This window comes from Aspergillus ochraceoroseus (assembly GCF_002846915.1).
Source record: "Aspergillus ochraceoroseus IBT 24754 chromosome Unknown P175scaffold_4, whole genome shotgun sequence".
Taxonomy (NCBI): domain Eukaryota; kingdom Fungi; phylum Ascomycota; class Eurotiomycetes; order Eurotiales; family Aspergillaceae; genus Aspergillus; species Aspergillus ochraceoroseus.
This window is the reverse complement of record NW_024468479.1, coordinates 724,756-748,905: the sequence shown is the minus strand read 5'-3', so window position 1 is coordinate 748,905 and position 24,150 is coordinate 724,756. Positions and strand designations below refer to the sequence as shown.

Sequence of the window (24,150 nt, the reverse complement as noted above, 5' to 3'; positions counted from 1 at the left end):
CTAAGGGGGTTATGCTTAATGATATATATATATAACTAAAGTACGATTTACATCAGTCAATGGCAGGCACTTGGCATATATGCAAAACCAAACTGTATATATTGTGACTCCTGATCACTGGCACAGTGGTATGAGAGAGTGCTACCGCTCATAACCATAGCCAAGGCCATATAGCAGGATGGGCCGATCCGTGGAGTACACCGGTGTATAGGGCAAATATCCCCATCAACCTCCTTAGCCCTGATGCTCAAACTTGGTAATCAGGGTTCCAACGTGCGGCAACAGCTCAACCGCGAACTCATCCCCAGCCGTCAAGAACTCCTTGGGGTTCTTTGCAGCGCCAACGCCAGGCGGAGTACCAGTCAGAACGATGGTTCCGGCCGGAAGCGTAGTTCCTTGAGAAAGGAAGCTGACGAGCTTTGGGACGGAGAAGATGAGATCCCTGTGTCGGTATTAGCATACGTACAGATATGGGGAAACGCAAGAACACATACGTTAGCGGGCAGTCCTGGAGAACACGACCATTCTTCAGTCCACGAATATGCAATTTACTTGCATCGGGAATGAGCGTGGAGGAAACCAACGTCGGTCCTGTTTCATCCATCCATCAGTATGTATCCATCTAATAATGATTCAAGGGATATTCACCAATTGGACAAGCTGTATCAAATCCCTTGGAAAAACACCATTGCGACTGATTCATCTGCGACGTGCGGCTCGAGACATCGTTGGCAGCCGTATACCCCAAGACATAGTCGAGCGCTTCATCCTCGCGGACATCCTTCGCGTCGCGGCCGATCACAATCACCATTTCCGACTCGTAGTCGCCTGTGTTATCGACCTGGGTAATTCGGGGGAGGATAGTCGGGGCGGGGAAGGGGTCTGCGAGAGCCGCGGAGGGTTTGTAGAAGAGGGTTGGGACAGAAGGGAGGTCAAGTTTCATTTCCGCCGCATGGGAAACATACTGTTTAATGTATTATTTCATTGTATTGATATCAGTATTTCTCTCTCTCTCTCTCTCTCTCTCTCTCTCTCTCTCTCTCTCTCTACTTGAGTTCGCGAAAAGGAAAAGGGAACAGGTACGTTTAACCCAATGCACCGGATTGAACCGACTTCGTTCTGGGCCAGCGGCGAGAGAACGCGCTGGATGGATTCCGTCGCTGATGTCTTTTGGCCTGGATTCAGCACAGATGAGCCCGAGAAGAGGTGCACGCGGACATCTTTGCCTTGGTAGAGGGCCAGTCCGACGTCGATTTCCGGGTCTACTGGTTCTCCGATGAGGGTTCTGGAGGGGTTTGATTTGGGAGTGAATCGCACGAGGCCTGTAGGTCTTGTTAGTCTCCGATCTGATCGAGAGCTATTGTATGGAGTATAGTGATATGCTGTTGTATTAGGGACAGATAGGTTAGGGTTAAGGAGCGCGCGTACGAGAAAAGGTTGATGCGATTTTCGACATATTGACCTGTTGCACACACAAGAATTGAATCAGAAAGTAAAGAAAGCAAGAATAGCTCTATTTATTTATTTATTAACTGCATTGGACCCCTCAGTCATCAGTTCTCTTCTCCTTCTCCCCCACAGCTGTCTCTCCTCGTTCTCACTATAGGTACACTACCTGTATAAACACCCCGACATCGCACGGATAAAGTCCCGAAATCACAGCCACAAAAGAGGTGGGGAAATCAAATAGTGGGAGGGAAAGAAACCGAAGATCCGAAGATCCCCACAAATTCCACATATCCTGGACGTGGAGCGCACCGAGTTGTATTCTCTGGATTTCTTTTTTCGGGAGAGAAGCTGTACGAGGTTTCTCTCCTCTACGGAGTACATACTCTGTACAAAAGAAGGAAATATCCCCTAAAGGCCCTTTACTCTCGGGGGAAAACCAAAGATGCATATATATATATATATATATAGACGATAGACTAAACATTCCGGCTGATCTCCACTAATCCGTACCCTTCCATCGGCTTTCCATTGGCCTCCGTCCCAGTAAAGGTCATATAACCCTCGTATGCCGGTGACAACGGGGCAGCTGGGTCACACAACTCTTGCTCCGCGCGCAGACTGGCAATATGAAAGGTCGTCCCATCCAGAAGCGCGACCCTCCAGCTCTGCGGGTACGTGATATTACTACAGCTCGAGGTCCATGTCGGCCCTCCCGGGGTAAACTCCGTCAGGGGCATGACTTCGTGAACTCCCGGCGAGTTTCGGATTGTAGCGAACTGCGCCCGGGGCTGGTTGCCATAGTCCCAGATCCAGATCGACATGACCCGCGACCCCGCGGCCGCGGGCTGGTCAATGTGGACCTCAAACCACGTCCAGTTCTGCAGGGGGACGTGGGCAGTCACGTTGAAGACGAGCTGGCGGTCGTACCAGGTCAGGGAATTCCGGGGATCTATCGTCAGTTCGGTTCCGTTGACGACGAGAGTGCCGCTGGTAATGCCGGCAGGCATTGCCCATTCGTAGGTCTGGTACGGTCCCCATGTGAATGTGCCGGTGCCTCCGTCGATCAGAATGGGGGAGGAAAACTGGAATGTCACGTTGAATATAGCCCCGTGCGTGCTGTAAGTCTGCATGGCTTGGAGAGGGTTGCTGGCGTTGAGGGCTAGAAAGCCGTACGTTGGGAGGGTGATGTTGCTGTCCCGGACGTGGTTGGAAATCGGGTCGGCTTCACTCCCAAGGACCGCGTAGGATTCATAGAAGGAGGGCTCGGTTATACCCAGGATTGAGTATCGGTAGAACCCAACACCTGAAGCCGCAACGTGCGACACAATAAAGTATTGGTTTCCATCCGAGGCCTGGATAAACGAGGAACACCACCATGAGTTGCCCACGCCCTCTATCATGCTCTGGGAAGTGTTCAGGTCCCAGGTTAAAGGCAGGGATTGGTCCTGCTATCATTAGATGTAATGCAAGAGCAGCGAGGTATTGACCCTGTCGAGTGATCCACGTACATAGAGTGCAACATCCGGTGGTACTGCATCAGGAACAAAGCCTAAAGCCGTTGGTATAAAGAGCGCGAGGATAATAGCCTGGACATTAAAATACATCTTGTAGACGCAGAGAACAGGAGAGGATTCTTGAAATTCGAAGGAGCACGTCTTCCATCTGTTGCTATCTACAGCCCTTATATATCCTGGAAAACGCAACAGACCCAGACGTTGAGTCCACCAAAATAAGCAAGATGTCCTTTTGACCATAAACACATGCTGGATGCACATAAGCGGTCATTCATGCTGCTAGTAATAAAAGTGGGCGTTTTCCCATTCTATCATTGGTGATATAAAACGGCCTTCCCTGACATTAAGCAAGGGCGCAAAGGAGTCTCCTGGTGTGAATCCGGAAGAGCACCAGTCCGCTGTCATATTCCATGGACTAGCTAGATGAAAGGCAGTATTCGTGTCTCACTTAATACAATCCTGCTATTTGATTCCAGTTCAAGATCTCTCAGTTCGTCAACCCAGTATGAGTCCTTCTCGGCCACAATTTTGACCCCTTCAAGCAAGAACAGTTCTGGGATACGACGGATACTAAGACCATCTGCAATAGGTTTGTTTGATGTAGAACCCGATTGGAAAAAAAAAAAAAGCCAGGATGACGGGGAAGCAACCCTGTGGGAAGTACCTCGAGGCCAGGCATCGTACTCCGTACTTTATCGCAGGACGTTCCCAGATGACTTCAGTCAATGGTACGGAGTACTTTCACGGCTTATCAGCTGCAGCTTTCTTCCAAGAATTGGCAGCGGCATATTTAAGTATTCAACCCAATGGGCTCAATAGGACCACTATGCACTTATGAAGCCAGGGTGACACAAGCATGAAGATACTCCGCACTCCGAAGCACAAGTCCAGCTGTTTGTCCTACATTGCCCAGTATCGGCCAAAGGATCAAGCACCAGAGTAGGGTAAAAGTAAGCCACTCTGCAGGTAGCCCGTTGTGATGCCCTGAGCGTTGCCTGTACTACCCAGAAGCGGAGGGCTTGCAGGAAAAAGCAGCATTCTATAGACTCTCAGAACTGATTCTTTGGTGTACAGATAATGTTAGAATATGCTCTGTTCATTTGCCTTGGACCTGGACTTCTGCAATCGAGGTAGAGCATCCTGGATCAATCAACTTGGTACTGCAGGCGACGAGGTATGCTGCACCGACTACCCCCAATCCCAGCTAATACCGTCATCTTCTATACGCACTCTGGCCTACAGAGTACACTAGAACAGTCTCGAATGCACTCTTACAACGAATGACAGGATGCCCGGACTTGCTAAATGAGTACAATCGAAGCCCTGTAACCCTCTCATGCAGTACATGCAGCTTTCCGAAATTCGTCACCGACGATTCCGTTCTCTGTCTAACCCCGAAATCACTCTTTGCAATATCCCTGGATTACTGGGTGTCAGCCGTAATCCACGTCTTATTGGATATATCCGGGCCCGGAATAGCGGGCTTTGTTGTGTTTCGCCATCTTTTTGGCTCTGTAGTTGGGATATCGCGTAGTGGGTATGTGAGCGTATAATATCCTTCCTTGGCTTGAGACAGCATTGGCATAAGGAGTTATGGGAGATGGACGGGGTATACTCGGTAGGGATGCTTATTTCCTTCTAGATTGTGAAATAATTTATGCTTTATGCTTTCTTATAATCCCCCTCCTCCTTGGCCCCGAAATCCTCCCAACTAGCCCGGTCCACTCCATTAGGCCGACTCGCCCGGGTAAAGCTATTGTCCACCCCGTCGATTTGCGTAATCGGCCGCACAACCTCAATGTCGGCACTATACGCCTTGGAATACCACAGCTCCGTCAGGGCATCCTCGGGTCCGGCTTCACTAGGGCCGCGATACAGATGCGGGAACCGCTTCTGCATGCCCTTCAGGACCGTCGAAGAAATCCGATCGACGCTGTCGCAGTGACGGAGTTGGAAGAACTCTGCGGGCTGCGCGGCGCGCATGGTCTCTTGCACGGCGTCGGAATACTTGCCCACAGCGAAGAGGAGAAGATCGTAGTGCATCAGGGATGCTTTGCCGTGGTACGAACCGCCGTATTTGGCGCGGTTATAGAGACCCGTGAGAGCAGCGATCGCGCCCATGCAGCCAGTGCCGTAGTCGGAAATAGGGAAAGGAGGAACCACGGGGGTTGACAGGCCCATGAATTGGCCTTGAGCCCAGGCGATTCCAGTGACCTGTCTTTGGTTTAGCGGGGGTATGATCTTATCCTGTCGGTATCCGGGGAGAAATGGCACCTACACAATCGGCAATCTGCTGCCAGCCGGGGCGGTAAGCCCATTCGCCCTCGTATCCGAAGCAGTTCTCGTTCACGTAGACATACCCCTTGCCGCGCTTTTCAGCGAGGGCAGCGAGGGCCTCGGGGCCGTAGCCCAGCTTTTCCAGTGCGCCTGGCCTGTATCCATCGACAAGGACATCGGCGTCCGCGAGGAGGACCTCGAACTGACGACGCCCTTCCTCTGTCTTTAGATCCAGGTCGGCTGCGTATTTGCCCATGTTGCCATCGACTTGGAAAAAGGGAACATCCGACAGGTTAGGGCTGGTGATTTTCAGCACGTCGGCGCCATACTCTCCGAGGATGCGCGTAACGGTAGGACCGGCGATGATCCGGCACATTTCAAGCACTTTAATTCCCTTGAGAATCCTCTGGCTGCCATCGGCGGCCGGGAAGGGTGTTGGGGGCAAGTCACCGCCAAGCTTGGTGACCTTCCATGGCGGCTGCTCCAGGTTGAGTTTACCCTACATTGTGTATTAGCATCCTCCGCACATCAGATCGTTCAGAATACCACCTACGTGGGGCGTTTGAATGAAATCCTCGTATTTCAGGGCTGTCACACCGGCCTGTTTCCTCTCCTTGTTCATCTTCTCCAGCTCCGCGGCAGAGTATTTCTGGACATGGCTCTCAATCACCTTAATCACATCCTCGTAGTCCGTCAGGTCGGGACGGTGTCCTTCCAAACCAATCATATTCAACGTGGTCGAAGCCTCGAGAGAGCCGTGGATATGGAAGAACTCCCCCGCGTTCTTGGTTTTGTAGAGGTTCGCCGACATGCGCCGGTATCCGTTGGACTGCGCCGCAAGCAAATCGGTGTCTACTCCGTCAGTTCCTCCGTAGAGCTTTGGCTCCCAAGCAGCGCGTACCTTTCAACTTCTTCTTCACCTCGGGGTCCAGCTTCGATAGTCCATCTACTTTGGCCATGTACGCCTGGCATCCGAAAGCCGTTGCCCGCTCAAGACTAACCTTGACATTTCGTTTCTGCGCAGCCTGTCCATAGCGCAGATCCGCAATGGCAGCGGCAACGGAACCTTCGACTCCTTTCAAGGCAGCTAGGGTTTCGGTCTCCTTGAACGGGATCGGATAGTAAATCTGGTTATGGGCCGAGTAGAAAGAGACGGCATCTTGGTTGGAAACGACCTCTGCGGGGAGATTGAGACTCTCCGCCTTATCACAGAGGTAGGAAAAGATGCGGCCGGCCTCCTGGACCGGGGAATATGTAACGCCGGTCATTCTGTATGATGGAGCGCAGGACGATGGATTTTCAACTTTCCAGCGAATACAGAGCACGCAAAATCGCAGCTATAAGTAGGCGGGCATAGAACGGCGGATGGTGGACGTGGATGACGTCCGACGCAATTCCGAGCGACAACCATCGGCTGGCACCATTGGGAGTCAACCTTCCATTCCGCAGCAGAGACGAGTACGGAACCCGGAATTCATTGGTTCTGTTTCTAGGAAGCCAAAGCGCAACCCCACAGAGTGCTCTTCTTCCTTCCTTCTTCCGAAATGTCGGTCCTTCAGATGTCGTCGGATGCAACCCGATAAGATCGGAAGGGAGATCACATGATCGCGCACGTGATAGTAAGCACGTGATAGTAGACACGTGATACACTATTGTTGCCTTGGTGCCTTATACAGTCACGTGGTGATTTAGCATCACTGCCTCAGGCATGCCTTCCGCGATCGGAGCATTGGCCAATCAGAGTGCAGATAAATAAACCAAAACTTCCATGAAAATGAGGTTTTTCAAGAGTCAACTGTGATCTCCGCAATTCATCCTCAAACCCTCAAAAAGACCAAAACAAGTCATCATGCTAAGGCAGCTTGGCTGGCAACGTGCCTCTGCCCGCAGGGTACGCCAATGCCTTTCCCCCGTCCCCATTGTGGATTCGTTCGCTCACCTTCCGTTCTTATAGCTGTCCCCTCGATGCCTCCGCGGCCTCGCCACAGCGACTGAATCAGTAGCCTTCTCTCGCATGCCCCCCTATCCGAAGATTGTACGAAACCTAGAGCAGGTCCGCAAGGTGCTGGGATCATCGCGCGCCCTGACTCTCGCCGAGAAGATCCTGTACGCCCATCTGGACAACCCAGAGGAGTCCCTGTTGACTGGCACCAACAATGGCAAGGACATCAGAGGCAAGGCGGACCTCAAGCTGAAGCCGGATCGGGTGGCGATGCAGGATGCTTCTGCGCAGATGGCGCTGCTGCAGTTCATGTCGTGCGGACTGCCTTCGACGGCTGTGCCTGCCAGTATCCACTGCGACCATATGATTGTGGGTGAGCGTGGTGCCGACACGGATCTGCCCGCCTCGATCCAGGGCAACCGTGAGGTGTTTGATTTCCTCGAGAGCGCGGCCAAGCGCTACGGAATTGAATTCTGGCCGCCTGGTGCTGGTATCATCCACCAGAGCGTCCTGGAGAACTACTCTGCGCCGGGTCTGATGATGCTGGGCACCGACAGTCATACCCCCAACGCAGGTGGTCTGGGCGCCATTGCTATCGGTGTCGGCGGTGCCGATGCGGTCGATGCGCTCGTCGACGCCCCCTGGGAGCTGAAGGCACCCCGCATTCTGGGAGTGCGCCTGGAGGGCAAGCTCCAGGGCTGGGCCTCGCCCAAGGATGTCATTCTCCACCTGGCTGGCAAGCTGACGGTGCGTGGTGGTACCGGCTTCATTATTGAGTATCACGGACCTGGTGTCGAGACCCTCAGCTGCACCGGTATGGCCACGATTTGTAACATGGGTGCCGAGGTTGGCGCCACCACATCCCTCTTCCCCTTCTCTCCCAGCATGATCCCCTACCTCCAGGCCACGCACCGCGCAGATGTCGCGGCCGCCGCCGCAGAAGTGGCCGCTGCCGGGCCCCAGAGTCTCCTGCGCGCCGACCCCTCCGCCGAGTATGACCAGCTCGTGACCATCGACCTCTCGACTCTCGAGCCACACATCAACGGGCCCTTCACCCCCGATCTCTCGGTGCCCCTGTCCCGCTTCGCCGAAACCGTCCGCGAGAAGAAGTGGCCCGAGACCTTTGGCGCCGGCCTCATCGGTAGCTGCACCAACAGTTCCTACGAGGACATGACGCGGGCCGAGGACCTCGTCAAGCAAGCCACGGCGGCGGGTCTGCGCCCCAAGGCCGACCTCTTCATCACCCCCGGCAGTGAGCAGATCCGCGCGACCCTCGACCGCGACCAGACCCTGTCCACGTTCTCGTCGGCCGGCGGCACGGTGCTGGCCAACGCTTGCGGTCCTTGCATTGGCCAGTGGAAGCGTACCGACGGCGTCGCCAAGGGCGAAGACAACGCCATCTTCACCTCGTACAACCGCAACTTCCCCGGCCGCAACGACGGCAACCGTCGTACCATGAACTTCCTCGCCTCGCCCGAGCTGGTCACCGCACTGACCTACGCCGGCACCACAACCTTCAACCCCATGACCGACTCCCTGACCACACCGTCGGGGGCAGAGTTCCGGTTCTCGGCACCCAAGGGCTTCGACCTCCCCGCCGGCGGCTTCGAGGACGGCAACCCGGCGTTCCAGCCATCGGCCGCGATTCCCGACGCTTCCGCCGCCGTGCAAGTGTCCCCAACATCCTCGCGTCTCGCGCTCCTCGAGCCCTTTGCGCCCTTCCCCGACTCGGACCTCCAGGACCTCCGGGTCCTCTACAAAGTCCGCGGCCAGTGCACCACGGACACCATCTCCGCCGCAGGGCCCTGGCTGAAATACAAGGGCCATCTCCCCAACATCTCCGCCAACACGCTCATCGGCGCCGTCAACGCCGCCACGGGCGAAACCAACGTCGCCTACGACGAATCCGGCCACAAGCACTCGATCCCGGAACTTGCCTCGCAATGGAAGTCCCGCGGCCAGGAATGGCTGGTGGTTGCCGAAGACAACTACGGCGAGGGCAGCGCGCGGGAACACGCCGCCCTGCAGCCCCGGTATCTCGGCGGACGCGTGATCCTGGCCAAGAGCTTCGCGCGCATCCACGAGACCAACCTGAAGAAGCAGGGCGTCGTGCCCCTGACGTTTGCGGAGAAGGCCGACTACGACAAGATCGATGCGTGCGACACCGTTGCGACGGACGGACTGTACGAGACGCTCAAGAACAGCGGCCAGGGCGAGATCCGCCTCCGGGTCACGAAGCCGACCGGCCAGGAAGTCGTTATCCCCGTGAAACACACTCTCAGCGCAGACCAGTGCGGGTTTATTCTTGCGGGAAGCGCACTGAATTTGCTGGCGAAGCGGGCTTAGCTGCTTTTCTTTACCTCCGACTGTTTCTTGTTTTGATGTGTCATGTTATGTTATATATATATATATATATATATAGCCTGTTCTAATAAAAGCGGTTTTGCTATTGTATTATTCCATCATACATTGCACACATAGAACCAGATACAACTCCAAACTCCAACCAACCAACCAACTAACCATAAAAATAAAAATCAAAATACAAACTACAACAGCAGCAGCAGCAACTCCAGATCCTTCGCCACCGCCGGACTATACGGCGCACAGTCCTCCAGAAACCGCATCATCTCCTGATTCCAGCGCTCCCAGCCTACGGGCAGGGTATTCCGCAGGCGCGGCTCGGGGGAATGCGCAATACAGTAGAAGAGCAGGATCTGGCCGAAGAATCTGTTGGAACGTGTGTGTGTGTGTGTGTGTGCACTTGATTAGCGTTCTTTCTCTTCCTAACAGGCCTGGATGAGATAATAGACGAAGCAAAGGGAAGGGGAACCAACTGAGAACAAAACGCAAATTTAATCGGGATGCAGCTCTTCATGGTGGTGAAGATCCCCCCGATCACAGGCCAGTCCATTGCATTGTGCAGGCCGCTGCGGATCTGGGCGATGTCGTCGTCGCTCAGGGCGTGCGGGATGCGGAGGGCTTTGTACAGGTAGGGACGGCTGATGTGGAACTTGGCGATCAGGAGTCGGCCGCGGAGCATGGCTTCGGAGACGGCGACGGCGGGCGAGAGCGGGCGTCGTGGGGGAGGAGGAGGAGGAGGAGGAGGAGCGGTGCTGGGGTTGATTGGATGGGGGGATATAGGCATGGGAGAGGGCGCGGGCGAAGACAGGGACGGGGACGGGGACGGGGATGGAGATGGAGATCGGAATTTCAGGGCCGGCGGGAGGTTCAGGCGCCATTGGGCGAGTTGGTGATGCAGTTCGGCGTTGATGGCGGGTAAGGGGAAGGTGCCGGAATCGGCTGCGGGAGAGGGTTAGTATTGTATATACCGTTGTGGAAAAGGGTCTTATATAGCAGGAGGAGTACGTACAGTAGAAGTAGAGCGAGTGTCGGATGCGCGTGAGGATGATGCGGTGGGCGACCTGGGCCAGGAAGTGATACTGGAAGAAGGAGTCGTCGATGTCGTCGTCGGGCGAGGAGAATCGGCCCAGGGTTTCGAGGCCGATGATGAACTTGGGGAGAGGGACGATTTCCTCGAACCGGGCCAGACCACTCGGGGGCAAGTGCAGCTCCTGCACGAGAATGGTCTCGTTCATGAGACAGGTCCAGTAGACGCGGGATTTCATATCGCCTTCCCAGGATTCAAAGTTGACGTCGTGGCTAGAGAGTGTTAGTTAGGGGTTGCATGCATGTGTCCCGGGGCAAATGGGGAGCTGACTTGGTCAAGATCGAAAGACAGCCGGTGGCTGCGCGATGAATCATGGCCCACGAATCCATTGGACGCAGGATCTGACTGTAATACACGCTGTGACGGTGGTGAGAACGGGAGTTGCTATCCTATCCCAATGGAGAGAGAGAGAGAGAGAGAGAGAGAGAGAGAGAGAGAGAAACGTACGAGGATAACAGGTAGAACTGGCAGCTCTGGAGATCATTGTCACACATCAAGAAGCCGATGCGGCGGCGGGCCTCGTTGAAAAAGCGCAGGCCCGGCGGATCCTCTTGCACGACGGGCATCCAGTCTGGAGGCTCAAAGCGGCCGGTCTGCGTCGTTGTGCCGGGCAGCGGATAGTCCCCTTCCTGGTGGGCATGCACGGCCAGACAGCCCAGGGCCAGGATGCTCAGCACGAGACAGCTATCCATGGTGTAGCCGAAGCCACTCTCCATGACGGCGCCCAGCGTCAGGGCAAAATAGAAATTCTTGTCCAGGATGGGCGTGAACGGGTTGAAGGTGGCAAAGAAGGCATTCGACAGCCCTTTGATCATGGCCAGCGGCAACATCTCCAGCCAGTCGTCGCCGCCGGCCTGTGGCGGAAACGGATAGATGTACATGGGCAGCGGAGGCCGGTTCATTTCCATGTCAATCACGTAGTTTTGGCCCAGCTTTTCGTGCGCTTCGAGCAGTCGCTTGGGGAGGATCTCGCGGGCTCCGGGCCAGAGCACGACGCCGTGCTGGCTGAAGGAAATCGACACCTGGCCGTCCGCATTGACGGCATTGGGCCGCTCGTCCAATTCAAAGGCCTCCTCCTCCTCCGGTTCTACTGAGAGCGGCGTGCCCGTGGACAGCTGCGGGTTGCTGGGCAGGGGGGCGCGACTCACAGGGTCCTGGAGAGACTGGATTTCATTCCGGACATTGCGAGGAAGATTCTCCAGTTTGGTTTCCAGTCGATGGAGCGTACTCATAATCAAAGTGAGTGAGTGGTCTCGTCTGTTTGCCGTCAGTAACTCTGGCATCAGTGACTCCATACACTCCACCCCAGAAGAAGAAGAAGAAGAAGAAAAGGAACACACTTGGACGTCTTCCGCTCATTATAGACACACTCCAACCCCAGGGCTTTACAGAGCCCGCACTTGGGGCGCGATTCATCGCATCGGGTCTTCTTGAGACGACAGGTTTCGCAGGCCTCGGCCGGTCAGTCAAGGTAGCGAACGCGGGCCAATCTGCACTCACCACAGTCGCGATAAAGGTCCGCGGTTTCTTAGCCGATCCCGCGGAAGACTGAGCATCGGGAATGGGCAACAGACTGGTGGTCGCTGGTGGTGGTGGTGAGTCGCGACTGATATGCTCCGAGGGCGGAGAGCCGGCGGGCGCCCGAGAGTCGTCGTACGGACGCTTGCTCATTGTGCATGATTAAGGATGGATTACGCGGTCATGAACATTCTCAACGATTGGCATACACTGGGGGGGGGGAAGGGAATATCGAACAGTTGAGATGACTCGAGATGACTCGAGTTGACTCTCCTTTTGGTTTTTGGTTTTTTTTTTTTTTTTCGTAGTTCGGCAGGCGGAGCCGCATTCCGACCGCCTATTTATATACATATTCAGAGAACAAGATATACAGAGGGATGGATGGATGAGAGGTTGCTCTATAAAATCATCACAGCGATCGATATTTCCAACCGGCTAAATCTTCCGCAGCTTCAAAAACACATATTTATTCCCCAGCGGCGTCTGCCAGAAGGTACTCTGCTGTAGACGCTCCTGCAACCGGGCCGCCATCTGCTCGCGGATCACGGCCTCGGGATGGCTCCCCAGCGCCAACGCCGCAGGGGCATCGACGGCCAGCGGGAACCGCTTGGCCGTGTCGACGACGGTGTTGCCGATGATCGCCACAAAGCCGGCGCTGATGGCCTGGGAATACGCCTGCAGGGCCAGCGCGTCCGGCACGGCGTCCGGGCCCTCGGGCAAGGTCGCGTGGAACTGGAGAAAGGCCGGGTGGTCGACGTCGAGGGTGAAGTGTTCGACCACGGCCCATTCCGCGCGCACGGCATCCAAGGCCTGCTGGATTTCGGCGGCGGTTCGGAAGTGAAACGGGAGGCGGAAGTGCGACGCCGCGTCTGGGGAGATGACCCCGTCGCGGCTGAGATCGTGCAGGCACTGGAAGATGGACGGGTAGGCGCATTCGAGACTCAGCGCGCCGGCTACAGGGAAGCTCAGCAGGAGGTGGCCCCCGCGGCGCACCTCGCGGTGCCGACTGCGGAGGAAGCAGCAGATGTCCGCCAGGACCTCTGCGGCGACGTCCGCGTCGGCGGGGAGCCAGTCTGGCGCGGTGGGCTGCAGGCGGCCGATCCAGTGCAGGGTGGCGGTGGAAAAGCCGACGTCGACCGATGCCTCCGGGACGATCTGTTGGTAGTAGCTCTGCGGCGCCATCAGGGGCATCAGTTTCCGCGCGCTCTGGCGGGTCTCGGGATCCTGGAGGAAGCGGTCGATGGTGGCTGCGAGACTAATGTAATCGTTGGCCGGGGTGTCGTTGAAGACCATGGTGACGGTGCTGTCCTCGGGACACACGGTAAGGGCCTTGCCTATAAGCCGGATCCTACGCTCACCATGAGAGGGATATTCGGCCTCCTTGTACTCTATCTGGGCTGGAGCTTACGAGTTGGAGCCCTCGGAGCATCCGTAATCCACCAAGGTCAGGTGTTGGGCTGTATTCTCATTAACGGCTTTCTCCTGAAGCGAGACAGAGAGAGAGAGAGAGAACGCTACCTTGAACATCCGCCGGAGAGACGAGTGCACCACATCTTTCAGCCACCAGAGCCTGGAGCGTCGAGTTCCTGTTGTAGTAGCCTCCTCCCACCATGGCCGTTCTCTCCGTGCGACGGGACATGCTAGTCGAATCCAATGTGCGGAGTCACGGAAAGCCAGAAAACGAAACGAGAACAAGAAAGAAAACGGAAAGAAAACGGAAGGGAAGAGAGAAGATGAATCAATTTAACAGCTGGAGAGTATGGAGTAGAGTAGTGGGGGGGGGGTTCTCTCTAATAGACTCGGGATTAACCTACTAGAAACGGGGTGTTTTTTTTTTTTTTTTTTTAACAAAAAATTATATATTATGTATTTCCAACCGTCCCGTCCGCGCTTCTTTCTTCCCGTATCCAAGAGGTACAGAACGGAGCCCATGGTGTGGCAGAGACAAGAGTCCGGTTGCTCAAAGCAAAGGAAGCGACGAGAATCCATTCCTATACATACATACACGTGGAGCAAAGCAGGAGAAGCAGCAGATGAGTCTCGTCTAGACTCTAGAGTCGGGCTGTGGGCCGGAGGACTAGACTATCTCGGTAAATGGGGTTTCGCTTGGGATGCACTAGAGTACTACAGAGACGGACAGGATCACAACTTGGCCTGACTGAACCGAGGCGCCTGGAGAGGATCGTATGCTCCCAGCGTCAGGGTGTCCAACGGGACCGCCGCAGGGTGGCCGCCCACTAAGCCGCGCACATCCAGCATGCTCGGGCTCAGATCCGCGATCGTGGTCGCGCCAATCAACCGCATATTCATCTCCAGTTCGTCCTTCAGCAACTGCATGGCCCGGTCGACGCCCGGCTGGCCGTAAGCGGACATGGCGTACAGGAACGGCCGCCCAATCCCCACCCCCGTCGCCCCCAGACACAGCGCCTTGAGGATATCCGTCGCGCGGCGGACCCCGCCGTCGATGTAAATCTCAATCTTCCTCTCCCACCCGCGCGCGCGGAGCACGGGCATCACCTCGGCCAGCACTTCGATGGCCGACCGCGCAAAGTCGAGCTGGCGGCCGCCGTGGTTGGAGAGCACGACGCCCTGCACGCCCAGCTCGACGGCCCGGAGCACATCCTCCACGCATTGCACGCCCTTGAGCACGATGGGCATCGTCGTGATGGACTGGAACCAGGGGATATCCCGCCACGACAGCGCGGGGTCGATAAAGGATGAGATGGCCCGCGCCGCGCCCTGCGACCGGTCGATGGAGTCGCCGGCGGCCTGGACGCTGGACCCGACATCCGAAAACTTCGATCGCATGTCCTTCTCGCGCCGGCCCAGCTGCGGCGCGTCCACGGTGATGAAGAGCCCGCGGCACCCGCGGGCCTCGGCGCGCTCCACGATGCGCTGCGTGATGGCGCGGTCCTTGTTCACGTAGAGCTGCAGCCACTGCACCTGGTCGCCGCGTTTGGCGTCGACGATCTCGTCGAACGAGCACGACGCCAGGGTCGGGATCATCTGGATGACCCCGTGGTCGTGGGCGGCGCGCGTCAGCACGACTTCGCCCTCGGGATGGCCGAGTTTCCCCAGGGCGGTGGCTGTCACGTAAAAGGGGATGGCACACTTGGATCCGAGCATGGTGGTGGAAAAGTCGACCGTTTCGACGTCGACGAGGATCCGGGGGCGGAACCAGATCTTGTGAAAGGCGGAGTGGTTTTCACGCAGGGTCTGATGGAATTAGTCCGGATAGTTTACCGATAGAGAGAGAGAGAGAGAGAGAGAGAGAGAGAGAGAGAGAGAAAATACCATCTCATCATCTGCTCCACTGGAATAATATGCCCATGCCGTCCTCTTCATGACCTCCCGCGCGACCGCCTCAAAGTCCATCAGGTTGTAGCACGCCGCCAACGGGGGCATGCGCTGGATGCGCTCCAGCCGGGCGCTTTCGTCCGGATCCTCCGCTTTCTCTTCGTGTTCGACGGTGGTCATATCGACCTCCCCCAGGTGTTTGGAGGCCTCGAGGTACTGGTCCAGCGTATCGGGCGGATGGATGGGGTCGAAGGCCTCGGTCGCATCCTTGCCGGCGTACTGGAGGATGATCTTCTGGCCGCCCGGATGTTCTACGGGAGTTAGCAGAGGGAGTCCCGACCAGGAGCGACGGAAATACCTGGGAGGAATTCGGTGACATCGTAGGCTTTGCCGTGGACAATGACCCAGCACGAGGCCTTGGAGTTGTGCCGGGCGACCTGGGCGCCGGTGAGTTTAGACATGGAGAGAAAGAATCAACCGAATCAACCGAATCAACCGAATCAAGAGAATCAAGAGAATATACAGAAGAAAGAAACGAGAGTGAAGAAGCTCAGCAGCTCCGGATGGGGAGGTTGGCTGATTTAAATATAGGAGTTTCTCGGCCGATTCGGATACAGTAACATTCAATTCAGTCTCTTGAGTCGCTTGAGTATAATGTAAGAGATTAGATCTATGAAATTCAAGTCTCTTCTATACAGATACACTACAATTTCGATCCTGGCGCAAAATTCGAGCCTCCCTCCCCAATCGAAGCCACGATCTCATCCACACTCTCCAGAATCCATCGGGTACCCTCGTCCGCCGCCAACCACCGCGATTCCCCGTCGTCCCAGGTCCCGTCGTCCAGGGCCTTCCGGAGCCCAAACACATGCGACAGCACCTGCGGTCCCACGCCCGTCTGCGCCCGGAGACAGGCCACGGCCACCACCGACGTGGCGACGCGCCCGATGTCCGCTCCCGTGGTCCTCCCGGGCGGATTCGACAGCAGGGCCCCGTAGTGACTGTGCAGAATATGCACCGGCAGATCCGGATGCGAGTCCGCGAGCTTCTGATACAGCTTGGTTTCAAAGGGTCGGTAGATCGAGTCCCAGAGGGCCTTGCCGCGCGCGCTGATCTGCGCGATATTCTGGGGGTTGGGCGTGCGGGTCGCGGGGCGCGCAAGCTGCGAGGCGACCTCGGCCGGGAGGCTCGCTTTAAAGGCATTCAGACAGTTGATGGTGCGGGGGATGCCATTGAAGGAGATGCATTTGAGGCCGATCTCGCGCATGAGCTCTGCGGTTGCGATGGTCTCGGTGGCGGGGAGAGAAGTGGTGACGAGCTGGAACAGCGCCGTGAGGGAGTCGGGCGAGTTCATGGTCATGGTCGCGGCGGTCTGTTCCCCAACTCGCTCTGAGTGATTCTTCTAGGCTACCAGGGACGAGAACATACCGACAAAGCCAACCACGACGGCCGGGAGACATTCTGGACCTGGGCCGTCTGCTGGATGCGGGCGTACACGGACTGGATGTTGCGAGGCGCAGGCACGGTGTTGGGCCGGGCGGCGGGGGAGTTGATCAGGGCCTTGAGGGCTGGAGAGAGCTTCGCCATGGTGGGATTCGAGAATGAGATTCTATCGCGTTGGCCATATAATTGAGTCTCTTTCGTCTCTCTTCAATCTTTTCGCCGTCGGCAGTCCGGAATGCCTCGTTTTTAAGGACGAATTCCTCGGAGACAGAAGTAGTCCCGAGTCGGCCGGACTTGCCTGAGGCTTCCGAGGGTTCCTCTTCACGAAGATATTACAAGATTGGACAATGAGACATTTAGAATATTGTGTCGTGCTATTCTGAATACTAAGTATATAGGTTGGATTGTGTATATATGTATCTACACTGTACACATGTGTGAGCAGAATATGTATACTCGTTGTCTATCAGCATGTGAATACCCTCATTCCAATCCGGACCTAATAAGTAACTCAACGACTCAGGATGTTTCTTCGGAAGAATCCCCGTCATGCAGCTCAGCTTCAGAACCCCAGCAGCAGAGACTGCGTTTAACCCTGTCCAACGTTGCAGAAGCGGCCAATTTGTCCTACATACCCTGGTCTCTGAGTGGATGCGAATCCAGCAATGGATCATGCCGTGGAACTGTCAGGAGGAGTCAGGAGGGGTCGGGGGCATGGATTTCAACCCCTTAAAAGTCCAACTGCACCATGCAATCTTCACGGTGACTGCTGCTGTACTGCTGCTGTAGGAAAACATGGCTCGTGGGTGGCGGTTTCTGGCTCTCATCGCAGCCATCCCAAGCACGATAGCATCAACCACAACACCCCAGCGCGATTCTGCCCACAATGAGCCGTTCTCCCCCCCCTACTACCCAGCCCCTAACGGCGGCTGGCTGGCGGACTGGGCCGAGGCGTACGAGAAAGCGCATCGACTCGTGAGCAACATGACCCTCGCCGAAAAGGTCAATCTCACCACCGGCACGGGCATCTATATGGGCCCCTGTGCCGGCCAAACAGGCAGTGTGCCCCGATTCGGGATCCCGAATCTCTGTCTTCACGACTCTCCCCTAGGGGTCCGCAACACAGACCACAACACGGCCTTCCCACCCGGCATCACCGTTGGTGCAACCTTTGACAAGGATCTCATGTACGCCCGCGGAGTCGGGTTAGGCGAAGAGGCGCGAGGCAAGGGAGTCAATGTGCTTCTCGGCCCCGTCGTGGGCCCTCTCGGACGCAAGCCCCGCGGCGGCCGCAACTGGGAAGGGTTTGGGGCTGATCCGAGTCTGCAGGCGATTGCGGCGGCGAATACCATCAAGGGGATGCAGAGTACTGGGGTTATCGCGAGCCTGAAGCATTTCATCGGAAACGAGCAGGAAATGCACCGGATGAGCACCGTGGTGACGCAGGGGTATTCATCCAATATTGACGACCGAACCCTCCACGAACTCTACCTGTGGCCTTTTGCGGAAGGCGTCAGAGCCAGTCCGGGCTCCGTGATGGTTGCATATAATGATGTACGAGAGAAAGGCATTGCACGAAACAATCAAGCGGACCAGCCAGCTCACTGACACAAAAATCCCAGGTCAACAAATCGGCATGTAGCCAGAACAGCAAACTTATCAGCGGGATTCTCAAAGACGAACTCGGCTTCCAGGGCTTCGTCGTCACCGACTGGTTTGCGCAGATCGGCGGCGTTTCCTCTGCCTTGGCCGGGCTCGACATGAGCATGCCCGGCGATGGGGGGATTCCCCTCCTGGGCCACAGTTACTGGGGCTCTGAGCTGACCCGCTCGGTCCTGAACGGAACCGTCCCCGTGGATCGTCTGAATGATATGGTGTGCAGCAGCGCGCGGTCCCGTCCGGGTAGATGATGATGATGGGGTGGAGAGCACAGCTAACGGCATATTCTAGGTGACCCGGATTCTAGCGGCGTGGTATAAGATGGGTCAAGACCAGGACTATCCGCGGCCAAACTTTTCTGGGAACACGGAAGACGCCACGGGGCCTCTCTATCCCGGCGCAGGAGCCCTATTTTCGCCGTCGGGCGTGGTCAACCAGTTCGTCAACGTCCAGACCAGCAACCATACTCGCACCGCGCGCGCGATTGCCCGCGACGCCATCACGCTCCTGAAGAACGAAGGAAACCTGCTCCCGTTGAGACGGAACGACTCTCTCAAGATCTTCGGCACCGACGCAGCCGCCGACCCTGCTGGCCTGAACTCCTGCGCGGACAAGGGATGTGACCGCGGCGTGCTCACCATGGGATGGGGGAGCGGCACCTCCAAGCTGCCCGATCTCATCCCTCCCCAAGAAGCAATCGCCAACATCTCCTCCACGGCCACCTTCTACCCAACCGACCGCTTTCCTGCGTCCGTGCCCGCCGACGCGCACGAGATCGCCATCGTGTTCCTCAACGCCGATTCCGGGGAACATTATATCATGGTCGACGGCAACCCGGGAGACCGCACGCGATGCGGCCTACACGCATGGCACGATGGCGACGACCTCGTCAAGGCCGCCGCCGCCGCATTCTCCCAAGTCGTGGTCGTAATCCACACCGTCGGGCCCATCCTGGTCGAAGACTGGATCGATCTGGACCCCGTCAAAGCCGTCCTGATCGCCCACCTCCCAGGCCAAGAAGCAGGCTACTCGCTCACGGACGTGCTCTTCGGCGACTACAGCCCCAGCGGCCACCTCCCATACACCATCGCCTACCAAGAATCCGACTACCCGGCGAGCGTCGGCCTCCTCCTCAGCCCACCGCTGCTGCTGGTGGGCCAAATCCAAGACCCCTACACTGAGGGCCTCTACATCGACTACCGCCACTTCCTCAAGGAAAGCATCACCCCGCGTTTCCCATTCGGACACGGCCTCTCCTACACCACCTTCCAGTACACCCAGCCGACCATCCTCTCCCACGCGGCCGCCCTCGACACCACCTACCCACGGGCACGGGCCCCGAAGGCCTCCGCCGCCGTCTACCCTCCAGACATCCCCGCCGCGTCCGAAGCCGCGTGGCCGGCCGGGCTCGACCGCATCTGGCGCTACCTGTACCCTTACCTCGACGACCCTGCCGCCGCTGCCGCCCACTCCTCCTCCTCCTCCTCCTCCTCCTCCTCCACCAAATACCCCTACCCAAACGGATACGGCACGACTCCGCAGCCGGAGCCGCGCGCCGGCGGCGCAGAGGGCGGTAACCCGGCGCTCTGGGACGTGGCGTTTTCCGTGAGCGTGACGGTGGTGAATACGGGGTCGCGCGCGGGGCGGGCAGTGGCGCAGCTGTACGTGGAGTTGCCGGATAGTAGTAGGAGTCTGGGGCTCGACACGCCGTCGCGGCAGCTGCGGCAGTTCGAGAAGACCGACACCCTGCAGCCGGGGGAGAGCCAGACGGTGACGCTGCAGGTGACGCGGAAGGACGTGAGTGTGTGGGATGTTGTGGTGCAGGATTGGAAGGCCCCGGTTGCTGGGGAGGGCGTGGTGCTTTGGATTGGAGAGAGTGTGTCGGATGTGCGGGTGCGGTGTGAGGGTGGAGGTGTATGTCGGATGCTTTCTGGTTGATATATCTATCCATTTTGTTTCTATATGTATGTAGATATGCTCCACGTATATACAGCCTATACCTGAGATCCTTGTACCGTATCCTCCACATTATGGTTGGATGTCGATGGATGTCGAACTTTACCGTTGAGCTAAAAAGGTGTCAAGACAGAGCTTTCTAGCCGATCCAGTATTATCTTGGTTCACGATATCTTAAGCATCTGTTCTAATTCATCCTTTTCCAGTATAAGAAGGTTATAGATGTATAGATTTATGTTAGTTATGTAGTGATTTATGTCATTGCTGAGTCATTGTGCATGATTACTAATCCACCTGCTTTCTTAACTACGACTCTAGAAAGAAAGAAAGAAAGAACTGAAGCCAACGATAAATGAACTGAACTTCGTCATCGAATCTGGAGTGATTTACTCTCTCTCGATCAAGCCAAAATGCAGGGCTTCAGTACGTACTTCACTCCCCCCCCCCCCAACAACAAACAGGAAGACCAAAGCTAACAATCCGTATAGATATGGGACGGTCCGTTACCCTCTCTTCCTTCCTACTCTTCTCCCCTAACCGCACCAAACAGATACGTCCCTCCAGACCAAGAAGGGCTGGCGACGGGGAACAAGCTCGCGGGGAAACATGCCCTCGGGCCACGCGCGCGCCACCTCCACACCAAAGGCGCCCTGATTGTGCGCTTTGAGATGCCGTTCGCGGTCTGGTGCACGACCTGCCAGCCGCACGAAACCATCATCGGCCAGGGGGTGCGCTTCAACGCGGAGAAGAAGAAAGTGGGGCATTACTACTCGACGCCCGTGTACAGTTTCCGCATGAAACATGCGGCCTGCGGCGGGTGGATTGAGATTCGAACCGACCCGAAGAACACGGCGTATGTGGTTGTTGCGGGCGGGAGGAAGAGGGATACGGGCGAGGAGGCCGAGGGAGGAGGAGGAGGGGAGATTACGGTGCAGGTTGGGAGGCGCGCCGGAGAAGGCGCCGTCCCCCGGGATCCCTTTGCCCGGACGGAAGGGAAGCTGGCGGACCAGAGGGCCGGGGATGAAGCGCGGAGGAGGATACTGGAGCTACAGCGGAGACAGGGACGGGACTGGGAGGATCCGTATGAGCGGTCGCGGCGGCTGAGATGCGCGTTCCGGACGGAGCGGAAGGCCCTGGAGAAAGCCGCGGCGAAGAAAGAGGCCCTGCAGGGTAAGATGAGTTTGGGGATCGAGTTGGTCGACGAATCCGAGGAGGATCGTGTGCGGGCTGCGATGGTGGATTTTGAGCCTGGCGCTCGGGAGGGCACTCGGAGTGCGCTTCGGCGTCCGTTGTTTGAGTCAAGCATGGGGGCGGCGTCGTCGTCGTCGTCGTCGTCGTTTTCGAAGGAAGCTGCGTCACGAACCAAAAAGGGGAAACGCATGAAAGCCGCTGCGGATCTGCTGGAACAGCGCAAGGCCCAGTTCTGCAGCGAGTTGTCGGGGAATACGCGCGCCGCGGTTGATCCGTTTCTGAACCACGATGCCAATTTATGGCAGCCGGAGGTGAAGCGGAGGAAGACCCAGAGCAAGGCTGCGGATCCCCGGGAGACTGATCAAGTAGAGAGGGTGGACGGGCCTGACACTGCTTCACTGGCTGAAGAGACAGAGAAGAACCCGAGCACATCGGCTCTGGTCGCATACGGGTCAGACTCTGACTGATGACTGGAGACACGAGTTTTGTTCTGGCGGATTCTACAATGATACCCAAATGGAGGTTGGAATGATTAGACTTGCGCAGGCGCATTATTATTATTATTATTATTTTTATATTTTTACATTATTGAACATATCGACATATCGCGCTACAATCCGTAATTCATGTAGGATTAAAAAACATTCAACAGCACTGTTTTCACGGGATGAAGCCCATCATTTGGCCCAAGGTGCCCGGGTTGGAGCAGGTCCGGAATAATCCCCAGTGGGAGCCGGCCCTGTTGGTTGTGAGCGAGCCCACGGCGCCCGGGTCGGCGCCATTGCACCCGGAGGGAGTCTTGAGGTATCTGGTAGCTCGGGACCCTTGGCTGTGGCCCGGGGAGCTCTGGTTCCACCTGCTGCCGGCGGCATGGGAGGATGGGATGTATCATTCGGTCTTTTTTGTGGGGTGGTTGTGTGAACAGTGGCTGCAGAAACTGGTGCGGTTGGATCGCGATCCCAGCTGAACAATGACCCGAATGGAAAATGCTGCACGACCGGAAACTTGGACAGCACCTCGGCATTGTACATTTTAATCATTCCCTAGATTTGATCAGCCCAGGCCGTGGCACTACGACGCAATCCCTCACCTTGTTGATCTTGGCCCAGCCAGCCTGAATCCCAGATATATCGTACAGCATCGGGCTGTGCTCCCAGAACGGACCTCTCTTCACGTCGTAGATGAACCCGATCGCGGAGAAGTATAGATTCGTTCCTCTTTCTCTTTCGACGATATTCGCCTTGGCCACCCCGTTTGGTGGTGGTGCATCCGCCAAAGAACCTTCTTCCGGGACATTTTCTAACTCGCTTATGGCTGGTGCTAGTTGCGCAGAGCCAAAAATATAAGGAATAAAGGAATGGTCGTCCAAGCCCCAGACACCATGGGAGCCAGCCGGTTCCAAGGTGTATTTTTTGATAATACTCCGGACCAATTCAAGGTAACTAGGCACAGCTATTAGCGGAAAGATGAAGACCATCCGGGGCGACGAAAGGCGCACGGTTGTATCACCCCTAACACAATTGCCCTCTCCTCGACTCCAGCACTATTCTGAGGAAATCCATGCAGCTTCCAAATTCCCGCGAGGAAAGCTAGAAAGCTCAGTTCGTGCCCTGTGCCATAATCCAGCCGCTGAGGACTTCCCCAGCTTCCCAGAAAATAGGCGAGCAGCTCTACCTCTGCTGTTGGCCCACTGGGATCAGCAGTCGACGGGGTGCGAAGTAAATCCGCAGAGAGACACTCCTCCAACAAGCTCGAAGCCCGACTTTCCACAAGCTGGTGCCATTTCCTAAAGCTCACATTTCCAAACCTCCGCGGACCAGTATCCGGGGGCGCCTCCTCGAGTATCGCCTCAAGCTTCGAGAGCAGTTGTTGCAGCTGTCGGACTGGCGCCGAGAACTCAACAGCGTCGGAATTCAAAGGCCAGCTCTGTACCCGTCCATCGGGCAGCTTCGTAGGATACATGGATCGATTCAGCTGAAGGAGAAAGGTCATGATGTCGACATAAGCTTTAGAGGCCAGGAACTCCGTCACATCTTGACCCTCGTTGATCCGTTTGCTCGGTTGGAAGAAAGTGTGCCCCACGGAGGAGTCGAGTTTGGGCAGCACACGGACTGAGAATCCGTCCATCGCCATCCTGTAAGGAGGATTTGAAGCTCTCAAGCCAATATATCTAGGATAAATCCAGTGTAAGTATCCCGGGGTGAGTGGTTTTTGTGCAAAGTCGAGGGGAAATTAAGAGCTCAATGTGGGGGAAGAGGAGGAGGAATAATGACGCCATTACTGTATGTAGTGGGAATTCCCGCTGTCGGTTTTCTTGTTTTGTGGTGGTGCATCTTCTGCCATCCTCTCATTGCATCCGTCCTTAGCACCACCACATATGTTAACCCGTTGAACACTGCAACAAGGAAAAAGAAAAAAAAAAAAAAGATCGTCAACTGGGGTCGCTAATTATG

At 56.3% G+C, this 24,150-nt stretch overlaps 10 protein-coding genes across 10 annotated transcripts; 2 read left to right on the top strand and 8 right to left on the bottom strand.

Annotated features, from left to right (window-relative positions):
• Positions 1 to 13: 13 nt before the first annotated feature.
• On the bottom strand, positions 14 to 1,512 carry P175DRAFT_0458295 (fumarylacetoacetate hydrolase family protein). Its single transcript, XM_040894672.1, has 5 exons — positions 1,429 to 1,512; positions 1,084 to 1,322; positions 649 to 964; positions 495 to 591; positions 14 to 442 (listed from the first exon to the last, which is right to left on the bottom strand). The coding sequence occupies exons 1-5, from the start codon at positions 1,454 to 1,456 to the stop codon at positions 235 to 237; spliced, it is 888 nt and encodes a 295-aa protein (XP_040752094.1). The 5' UTR covers positions 1,457 to 1,512; the 3' UTR covers positions 14 to 234.
• A 214-nt stretch (positions 1,513 to 1,726) lies between these two features.
• Positions 1,727 to 4,592, bottom strand: P175DRAFT_0557388 (uncharacterized protein). Its single transcript, XM_040900769.1, has 5 exons — positions 4,412 to 4,592; positions 4,194 to 4,381; positions 3,412 to 3,543; positions 2,958 to 3,082; positions 1,727 to 2,894 (listed from the first exon to the last, which is right to left on the bottom strand). Exons 1-5 carry the CDS (start codon positions 4,546 to 4,548, stop codon positions 1,926 to 1,928), a joined length of 1,551 nt encoding a protein of 516 aa, XP_040752093.1. The 5' UTR covers positions 4,549 to 4,592; the 3' UTR covers positions 1,727 to 1,925.
• Positions 4,581 to 6,791, bottom strand: P175DRAFT_0501325 (CAIB/BAIF family enzyme). The gene is made up of 4 exons (XM_040897145.1): positions 6,142 to 6,791; positions 5,794 to 6,092; positions 5,242 to 5,739; positions 4,581 to 5,177 (listed from the first exon to the last, which is right to left on the bottom strand). The coding sequence occupies exons 1-4, from the start codon at positions 6,506 to 6,508 to the stop codon at positions 4,626 to 4,628; spliced, it is 1,716 nt and encodes a 571-aa protein (XP_040752092.1). The 5' UTR covers positions 6,509 to 6,791; the 3' UTR covers positions 4,581 to 4,625.
• Positions 6,792 to 7,036: 245 nt separating this feature from the next.
• Positions 7,037 to 9,629, top strand: P175DRAFT_0523574 (aconitate hydratase ACO2). Its single transcript, XM_040899324.1, has 2 exons — positions 7,037 to 7,131; positions 7,195 to 9,629. Exons 1-2 carry the CDS (start codon positions 7,090 to 7,092, stop codon positions 9,526 to 9,528), a joined length of 2,376 nt encoding a protein of 791 aa, XP_040752091.1. The 5' UTR covers positions 7,037 to 7,089; the 3' UTR covers positions 9,529 to 9,629.
• On the bottom strand, positions 9,595 to 12,427 carry P175DRAFT_0458287 (putative C6 finger domain protein). The gene is made up of 7 exons (XM_040894671.1): positions 12,134 to 12,427; positions 11,974 to 12,086; positions 11,081 to 11,890; positions 10,904 to 10,990; positions 10,556 to 10,845; positions 10,020 to 10,485; positions 9,595 to 9,912 (listed from the first exon to the last, which is right to left on the bottom strand). The coding sequence occupies exons 1-7, from the start codon at positions 12,302 to 12,304 to the stop codon at positions 9,732 to 9,734; spliced, it is 2,118 nt and encodes a 705-aa protein (XP_040752090.1). The 5' UTR covers positions 12,305 to 12,427; the 3' UTR covers positions 9,595 to 9,731.
• Positions 12,428 to 12,461: 34 nt separating this feature from the next.
• Positions 12,462 to 13,721, bottom strand: P175DRAFT_0501320 (uncharacterized protein). The gene has a single exon (XM_040897144.1). It carries the CDS (start codon positions 13,442 to 13,444, stop codon positions 12,587 to 12,589), a length of 858 nt encoding a protein of 285 aa, XP_040752089.1. The 5' UTR covers positions 13,445 to 13,721; the 3' UTR covers positions 12,462 to 12,586.
• Positions 13,722 to 14,293: 572 nt separating this feature from the next.
• P175DRAFT_0532041 (L-lactate dehydrogenase (cytochrome)) lies at positions 14,294 to 15,909 on the bottom strand (the record flags this gene model as incomplete). Its single annotated transcript, XM_040899930.1, has 3 exons — positions 14,294 to 15,367; positions 15,446 to 15,759; positions 15,807 to 15,909. 3 exons carry the CDS (start codon positions 15,907 to 15,909, stop codon positions 14,294 to 14,296), a joined length of 1,491 nt encoding a protein of 496 aa, XP_040752088.1.
• Positions 15,807 to 17,194, bottom strand: P175DRAFT_0501318 (uncharacterized protein). Its single transcript, XM_040897143.1, has one exon. The coding sequence runs from the start codon at positions 16,806 to 16,808 to the stop codon at positions 16,152 to 16,154; it is 657 nt and encodes a 218-aa protein (XP_040752087.1). The 5' UTR covers positions 16,809 to 17,194; the 3' UTR covers positions 15,807 to 16,151.
• A 369-nt stretch (positions 17,195 to 17,563) lies between these two features.
• On the top strand, positions 17,564 to 22,164 carry P175DRAFT_0509242 (uncharacterized protein; the record flags this gene model as incomplete). The annotated part of the gene is made up of 12 exons (XM_040898412.1): positions 17,564 to 17,653; positions 17,762 to 18,424; positions 18,538 to 18,765; positions 18,842 to 20,347; positions 20,650 to 20,668; positions 20,912 to 20,933; positions 21,057 to 21,186; positions 21,208 to 21,234; positions 21,256 to 21,359; positions 21,384 to 21,587; positions 21,612 to 21,726; positions 21,754 to 22,164. 12 exons carry the CDS (start codon positions 17,564 to 17,566, stop codon positions 22,162 to 22,164), a joined length of 3,519 nt encoding a protein of 1,172 aa, XP_040752086.1.
• Positions 22,165 to 22,284: 120 nt separating this feature from the next.
• Positions 22,285 to 24,083, bottom strand: P175DRAFT_0501314 (serine/threonine-protein phosphatase 2A activator). Its single transcript, XM_040897142.1, has 2 exons — positions 23,196 to 24,083; positions 22,285 to 23,139 (listed from the first exon to the last, which is right to left on the bottom strand). The coding sequence occupies exons 1-2, from the start codon at positions 23,828 to 23,830 to the stop codon at positions 22,734 to 22,736; spliced, it is 1,041 nt and encodes a 346-aa protein (XP_040752085.1). The 5' UTR covers positions 23,831 to 24,083; the 3' UTR covers positions 22,285 to 22,733.
• Between the last annotated feature and the right edge of the window lie 67 nt (positions 24,084 to 24,150).

Excerpts from the sequence above, each read along its gene's own strand:
- P175DRAFT_0501318 (XM_040897143.1), bottom strand. The coding sequence starts at position 16,808 with ATGACCATGAACTCGCCCGACTCCCTCACGGCGCTGTTCCAGCTCGTC.
- P175DRAFT_0501320 (XM_040897144.1), bottom strand. The coding sequence starts at position 13,444 with ATGGTCTTCAACGACACCCCGGCCAACGATTACATTAGTCTCGCAGCC.
- P175DRAFT_0523574 (XM_040899324.1), top strand. The coding sequence starts at position 7,090 with ATGCTAAGGCAGCTTGGCTGGCAACGTGCCTCTGCCCGCAGG. Across the intron at positions 7,132-7,194 it reads AACGTGCCTCTGCCCGCAGG|CTGTCCCCTCGATGCCTCCG; the intron begins GTACGCCAATGC and ends CCGTTCTTATAG.
- P175DRAFT_0458295 (XM_040894672.1), bottom strand. The coding sequence starts at position 1,456 with ATGTCGAAAATCGCATCAACCTTTTCTC. Across the intron at positions 965-1,083 it reads TCCGGTGCATTGGGTTAAAC|TATGTTTCCCATGCGGCGGA; the intron begins GTACCTGTTCCC and ends TACATTAAACAG. Across the intron at positions 443-494 it reads CTCCAGGACTGCCCGCTAAC|GGATCTCATCTTCTCCGTCC; the intron begins GTATGTGTTCTT and ends ATACCGACACAG.
- P175DRAFT_0501314 (XM_040897142.1), bottom strand. The coding sequence starts at position 23,830 with ATGGCGATGGACGGATTCTCAGTCCGTGTGCTGCCCAAACTCGACTCC. Across the intron at positions 23,140-23,195 it reads GTGTTAGGGGTGATACAACC|TTACCTTGAATTGGTCCGGA; the intron begins GTGCGCCTTTCG and ends AGCTGTGCCTAG.
- P175DRAFT_0458287 (XM_040894671.1), bottom strand. The coding sequence starts at position 12,304 with ATGAGCAAGCGTCCGTACGACGACTCTCGGGCGCCCGCCGGCTCTCCG. Across the intron at positions 10,846-10,903 it reads TGTCTTTCGATCTTGACCAA|CCACGACGTCAACTTTGAAT; the intron begins GTCAGCTCCCCA and ends AACACTCTCTAG. Across the intron at positions 10,486-10,555 it reads ACACTCGCTCTACTTCTACT|CCGATTCCGGCACCTTCCCC; the intron begins GTACGTACTCCT and ends CCTCTCCCGCAG.
- P175DRAFT_0557388 (XM_040900769.1), bottom strand. The coding sequence starts at position 4,548 with ATGCCAATGCTGTCTCAAGCCAAGGAAGGATATTATACGCTCACATAC. Across the intron at positions 3,544-4,193 it reads AGTGTACTCTGTAGGCCAGA|ATGGTCTTAGTATCCGTCGT; the intron begins GTGCGTATAGAA and ends AACCTATTGCAG. Across the intron at positions 3,083-3,411 it reads AAATAGCAGGATTGTATTAA|AATCCTCTCCTGTTCTCTGC; the intron begins GTGAGACACGAA and ends TCGAATTTCAAG.
- P175DRAFT_0501325 (XM_040897145.1), bottom strand. The coding sequence starts at position 6,508 with ATGACCGGCGTTACATATTCCCCGGTCCAGGAGGCCGGCCGCATCTTT. Across the intron at positions 6,093-6,141 it reads GGTGAAGAAGAAGTTGAAAG|ACACCGATTTGCTTGCGGCG; the intron begins GTACGCGCTGCT and ends CTGACGGAGTAG. Across the intron at positions 5,740-5,793 it reads ATTTCATTCAAACGCCCCAC|GGTAAACTCAACCTGGAGCA; the intron begins GTAGGTGGTATT and ends TACACAATGTAG.